The 6,458-nt window shown below is 54.3% G+C and overlaps 1 protein-coding gene across 1 annotated transcript; it reads left to right on the top strand.

Moving 5' to 3' along the window:
* Positions 1 to 230: 230 nt before the first annotated feature.
* RAI2 (retinoic acid induced 2) lies at positions 231 to 2,297 on the top strand. The gene has a single exon (XM_074155887.1). The coding sequence runs from the start codon at positions 231 to 233 to the stop codon at positions 1,896 to 1,898; it is 1,668 nt and encodes a 555-aa protein (XP_074011988.1). The 3' UTR covers positions 1,899 to 2,297.
* The last annotated feature ends 4,161 nt before the right edge of the window (positions 2,298 to 6,458 follow it).

The raw sequence follows: 6,458 nt of genomic DNA, 5'->3' as shown, positions 1-6,458 counted from the left end.
CGTTAGCTTGAAGCGTGGAAACGTTTAACAGCTTTTCTTTGGCGATGGGGTCTTTAAAGGCAATTGCAAATATTATTTTAAGGAGGAGATTTATGCGGTGCCTAAAATATGTTTCTGGCTTGCAGGCCAAGTTATGTCGGTGCTGATGCTCCTGGCAGCCCGGAGCCGCCACGGGTCCCGCTGACAGCGATGTAGAGGCAGCGCTGGTAGAGCCCGAGAAGCCCTGCAACATGGAGGAGCTGTACAAGGACACCCCGAACCTGCCCATGGACGTCACCAGCTCGCCCTCGGCGATGGCCAACAACAAGCTGGAGAATGGGGTGGCCCAGCTGATCACGGCGGAGGCCTGGAACATCAACTCGGCTGACCTGATGAAGAAGGCTCTGTCCCCGCTGGTGACCGTCCCCGCACCCTCCATCCTGACACCACCAGCCGAGTCGCAGAGCGGGGTGGCCCTCAAGGTGGCGGCCACCGTGCTGCAGCCCATCTGCCTGGGGGACAGCCCCGTCGTTCTGCCCATCCACCTGCAGGTGGCCGGCAGCGCCGCCCCGCAGATGCCAGCCACCAACGCCGCCACCCCCTACGTCATGACCACCCAGGGCCCCGTCCCGCTGCCCGTCCTCCTGGAGCAGCATGTCTTCCAGCACCTGAACTCGCCCCTGGTGCTGCCCCCAGGGACCACCTGCCCTGCCAGCCCCCTGCACACTGGCCTCTTCCCCCCCACTGCCGCCGCCCCCGTTGGGCAGCCCCAGCTCTTGGACCCCAAGCCTTCCGGCCAAGCCCAGGAGCCTGTCCTGCCCCCCGTCTTTCAGACGCCGGGGTTCGCCGCCGTCCTTCAGGACCTGTTTCCCTCGCAGGGCACCCTGGGCTCTGCCCCCTGCCAGCCTCCCCCCGACTATGCCACCCTCCCACCCCAGGCCTTCAGTTCACCCCTCTCCCCGCTGGTCCCCCCCGCCACGCTGCTGGTACCCTACCCTGTCATCGTGCCCCTGCCCGTCCCCGTCCCCATCCCCATCCCTGTCCCCATCCCCGTGCCCCACGGCGCTGAGGCCAAGGCGGCCCCCGACCCGCCCAAGCCACCGCTCTTCACCCCCCACTCCTGCAAGGGCACCCAGACCCCGCTGGAGAAGGAGGAGACGAAGCCCTTCGACCTCCTCCACCCGCGGGAGTTTCCCCAGCTGAGCCGCCACACCGTCATCAAGATGGGCGGCGATAACGAGGCGTTGGACCTCTCCATGAAAGGGCCACCTGGGCCTCGGGCCAGTGAGGCTGCCCCACCGCCACCGCCACCACCCCCTGAGGACGGGGCGCTGGACCTGTCCCTTGCCTCCTGCCGCAAGCCAGGGGCGTCCCACGGGGATGCGGCCGGCGCCAGCCCCACCACCACCAGCGCCGAGGCCGCTGCTCACCCCGCGCCGGACAAGCTCCCCGGCCCGGCCACCCCCTTCACCCCCTGCAAGCCCCAGGAGGCGTCGGGCAAGGGGACAAGCGGGGGGTCGGCCGAGCTGCTGCGGCAGCCGCAGAAGTGGCTGGTGGAGCAGGCGGGCAGGGCGGGCTGCGAGCCCAAGGCCGGCAACAACATCGAGATCGTCAGCACCTCGCAGACAGCCAAAGTCATCGTCTCGGTCAAGGACGCCGTGCCCACCATCTTCTGCGGCAAGATCAAGGGCCTGTCAGGGGTCTCCACCAAAAACTTTTCCTTCAAAAGGGACCTGCCCCAGGACTCGGTGCTGCAGTGCTACGACGTGAAGAGCCCGCCCGAGCCCCGGGACAGCGCCGAGGCCCTCAGGAAACCCGTCAAAAACAGGAGCGTAAAGCTAAAGAAAATGAACTCGCCGGAGATACATATTCTTCCAATCAAGAAGCAACGGCTCGCTGCCTTTTTTCCAAGAAAGTAAATTATGGGTTTTTAGAATTTTAAGATTATTATGAGAAGAAGAAGCAGAAAAAAAAAAAAATAATAAAAAAGATGCACTTGGTTTTAAACTCATTTAAAACTTTAAACTATCTTTGTAAGTTATTTTTGGGGGAAGGGGGAGAGGATCAGATGTAGAGTCCCTATAAGCTGGGTTGGTTTGGATTTTTTTTCTTTTTTTTTTTTTTGTTATCAAATTTTGACTTTTCATGGGAAACTGAATAAAAAGCAACCTATTTTTCAAGCGGATTGCACATTTTGCAGCTTTAATGGAGTAATGGATGAGTCAGAGGGGTAAGAGCTATTTTCACTGCCATAAAGTGCTTTGATGATGTAATTCTTCATAACGGTCGGAATGGAAATTTCAAAATAAATGTTTGTACGTGCTAATTGGTTGCGGCATTTTTTTGTCATTTCTGAATTGCTTTCAGTGTACGGACAAGGTGCGGTAAAAAAGTCTGTAAACTGTAAAGCACCGCAGCTGATTTGTGATGAGCCTAAAATGTAAAGAAAAAAAAATAACAGGCTAAGAAAAATTATACTTACTGTCAGAGAGCACATCCCAACAGCCGCTAACGATGTGCCCAAACGAGCTTCTGGAGGAGCGAGAACGAGTGAGCGGCACAGCCCCGTGCGCACCTAACGCCAGCTTCACTGCAAGAGACCCATAGGAAACCGTCTCAAAATATTAAGTAATATTAGCAGTCATTTAAGAGAGAAAAGCCTACAAGTCAGGGGAATTCGGTTGCCGGGGGACAGGAGGGGAAGGGAAAGTCGCATAATTTTTCCCAGCCTGACTACAGATATATGGAAAAGTTGCTTATTGTTAGTTTTCTAAGTTTCTTTGATGGCTGAAACCGATGCACGTGAAAGAGCAGAACTGTGTAACTTTATCACTCGGCAGCGTACAAGCCGCCCACGTCAATGGAGAAATGTGAATGTACAATTCAAATAAAAGTTCTGGTAGGTTACGGTTTTGCACGTGTGTATGGAAATGAGCTGGAGATGCATTATTCTACGTCAGCTTTTAAGTTCACACGGCTCTCTTGAAAAAAAACCCATCCCGGCGGAAGGACAAACATGAGTGCAGGAAACCAGGTTTTGGTGGGCGCTGCCTTTTTTTGGGGGGCTATAGCTGTTACGCAGAAAAACTCTCCCTTACTATTTCAAACAACATGCTCCCAGCACTGCACCAGTACTGTTTAAATAAAAAAAGCCATTCTAAACCCATCAGCTGGATGCCGTCGCACGCTAACTGTGCCTGCCTTTACCTGGCGGCAGCCTACCTGCTTCCAAGACTCCTCTTGGACAGTTTGGGGAAGGTTTTTGCAGGTGTTCGCGCAATGAGGAGTTGCCCAAAGAAGCGGCTCCAGGGTTAGAAGTCTAATCGCACCCTCAGGCACCGGTGTCGTGCCAAAATCTGTTGAAACTTTTGGTGCCAGCAGGTACCGATTCACTATTCAGAAAAGGCATCTGCGTGAGGAGGTTAGGCGAGGCATGCCGTTTCTCTTTTCCTGGGCTGACCGATCGCTGCCCTCTTGCTTGGTATGAAAATGGAGGACTTTCACATAAGCGCAGCATCAAATTCTGTCAAACTCTTTGCTTTTTAAGTATTTTTAAAGCCTTTTCTTTTTTTCCCAAAGCTGGCAGAACTGACAATGTTCAAAAGAGCGTAAAGTGTTGATGGATTCATTAATGTTTAGTCATCTGACTGTATTTTTTTTTTTAATATTTTTTTCTTCATTGAAAATACTCCGCTACTTTGATTTGCGCCTTCCAAGAAACTCTGCTGATGAAATGTGTCATCTTCTGGTTGTTGCAGTGCAGAGGCTCAGGATTTCGACATCCCTTGGGACGGCCGTCCCAGTTGCCACTGCCCCACTCTGTTTCAGCTGGGCCCGTTCCAGAGTGTCAGAAACCTTCCGAGGATGTAGTTTTCCCCAGGGCTACACCAGATTATTTTAAAATAATTTTCATTTAACAAAGAAGTTTCTGGGATTTTTTTATTATTTTCTTTTTAATTTCTTAAAAAAAAAAAAATAAAATGTGTGCATCTCACACTGCTGGTTGCATCTGCTCCACCGTCATCCACCCCGATCCCCGCCATCCTTGGGCGAGCCTCATCCCCTGCAGCATCCCCAGCAGGCGGAGGGAGGGCATCGCCTGTGACAGGTGGAGCAGCGCCCCTCGGCGACACTGGCTGCAGGTGCCGAGGTTTCCCCTCCTCTTCTTCACAGGCCTTTTACTGGGAGCTGCACGTGCTGCCAGGTTAAGTTCAGTGCCCGGGCTACCTGCCGGCCTGCTCTGCACACAGTACTCCCGTTTAACTGAATTTAGACCACAAGCCCCAGAAACCCTGACAACAAATGAGGCTCAATCAGCTTTATGGCGTTATAAACCCACACGAGCACTGCCACAACACCCGACGCCTACGGGCAACTAATTCAGTTTAAAGCCAACTGGTACAGGTTGTGAAAGCAGACCAGACCAGCAGCCACGCGGCTGCATCTTCCCCCAGACCACTACAAGAGTAACTGCAACCTTCCCTCTCTGAAACAGGGCTGAGGAAAAGCAGAGCAGGCTCCGACTGTCCTAGCGTCCCCCTCCGCCCCCCCCAGGATAAGCCTCCTCCCAGCTTTACGGGGCCATCTCCAGAAGGACCGAGCTCCCTGCCGCTGCTGGTCACTACCAACATCCCCATTGCCACAAGGCGACACAGGCTGAAGCCACCCCATGAGAAACGGATGGACAGAGCAGACTGGGCTCACCCACCCCACCACCTGCCTTTTCCACTACTTAAACTGCAGTGTGTGTGGGGGGATATTCTGACCAGCATCTTTCCAGGAAGGCTTAGGGCAGCTCCCACTCCTTCCCCTGCCACCCTTTCATGCAACTTCAGCTTTCAAGGCTGTGCCACATGAAGAGGAACCACACACCAGCACCTCTCCTGATGTTAAACTCTATTGGGCAAACAATTCTTTAAGTAGGGACCATTTGCCTCCCACCATCCCTCGTGTGTGAAGCACGAGTCCTACATCCCGTCAGCACGGGGGAGAAGCGGCCACAGAACAAGGTACTTAATTACACCAAGATTGAGCACTTCCACCTCCTCCTCCTCCTCCTCGCCTCTAGCAGCAATTACAGATTTTGTATATTGGGCCATTAATTTTCTACAGGGCTACATTTTAACTGCTTCTGAAACTTCTGTACGAGGAGAAGGACGTGGAGCTGCACTCGTGATATATGGAGCTTCCATTTCTGGTGGCTGTTAATGGAGACATTAATACCTCTTGTGAAGTTGAAGGGAAAGTCATTAAGCCGTAATGGTAGGAGGAAGATGTTTTACAATGATGGGTATATGCAAGGTAGAGAGAGAGAGAAGCAGTGCAGACCCTCAAGGGCACCTCTTGTTGGCTCCAAGTGTCCTTTGACTTGGACTTTGGGTGTGGGCTTTTATTAGGGGGGGTGGGTGAGGGGGGAGAGTGTTACAGGGGTTACTGCTCTCTTCCCTCCATCAGGCAGGGGCTTCGCAGGAAGCCAGACACCGAACTCGAGGAGGGGAGCAGGGATGAAGGCCACGGTACCCGGCAGCCTCAGGGGTGGGAGAGCTCAGATGCATCAGCCTGGAGCTTTCCTCTGGGGGGCAGCCGGTCCCCTTCCCCTATGTTGCCCAAGACACAGCCCCGGGACCAGGGTTAAGGCTTGGGCACATGGAGTTGGCTGTGAGCAACAGAAAGGAATCCAAAAGAAGAATGAGCAGCTTTTCAGCCAGAGAACTTACCCAGACGGGGAGGATTTTAGGCTGAGAGAACAGAGAAGCAGTCAGGTAAGAGGCAGACAATTACGAGCGCAAGGAAAAGGTGGAGAACGGGGAGATGAAAGCAGGCAGCGGAAGCCGAGATAAGAGCCACCTCCAGGCCTGTGAGCATCACACCTTTATTCAAGTTAGCAAGCAGCCAGCCAGAGAACGAAAGGGAGAAGCAAAGCTGCAGCCCTTGGCCACGAGCAGATGACAGACAGAGAAAAAGAAGGTGTCAGCTTCAAAGACGAGGCTCCAAGGCCACTGGGCTTAGCGAGAGCGGGAAGAAAGGCGAGCACCGAGCGCTGGGAGGGGAACGCTTCCTCGGGCTGAAGGCAGCCGAGAAGCGAGGGCTGGGGGGGGCCCGTACATCAAACCCCCCACAGGCAGAGCACGCAGGGCAGCGTGGCCTTTCTGCTCCTGCCCTGACACAGCAGGCGATGCGGAAGAGCAGCAGCAAACCCAGCCCGGCGGGAAGGGGAGGGGAAGGAGAACAGCGAAGGCACTCGATTCTGCGCATCACAGGCCTGAAGCACTGTGTGTGAGCGAGGCTCTCCTACCGCTCGCACTCCTAGCCACTACAACACTGATACGCTGATAGGTCTCCCGATCGGCGCCAACTTTTCTTTTTTAACCACTTCCGCCCGTTTTCTGCTCAGTTCCCCTCAGAGCACCGAGATACGTCATACCACCCTGCGGAGGTTTGACCCACGAGGGTCCGAGGAGCAGCTTCACGCACCTCTC

The sequence above is a fragment of the Numenius arquata genome, chromosome 1, assembly GCF_964106895.1.
Source record: "Numenius arquata chromosome 1, bNumArq3.hap1.1, whole genome shotgun sequence".
NCBI lineage: Eukaryota > Metazoa > Chordata > Aves > Charadriiformes > Scolopacidae > Numenius > Numenius arquata.
Note: the sequence above shows the minus strand (reverse complement) of the source record. Positions and strands in the feature narration are given on the sequence as shown.

What these genes read in the sequence shown, in the direction of transcription:
- RAI2 (XM_074155887.1), top strand. Translation starts at nt 231, where the DNA reads ATGGAGGAGCTGTACAAGGACACCCCGAACCTGCCCATGGACGTCACC.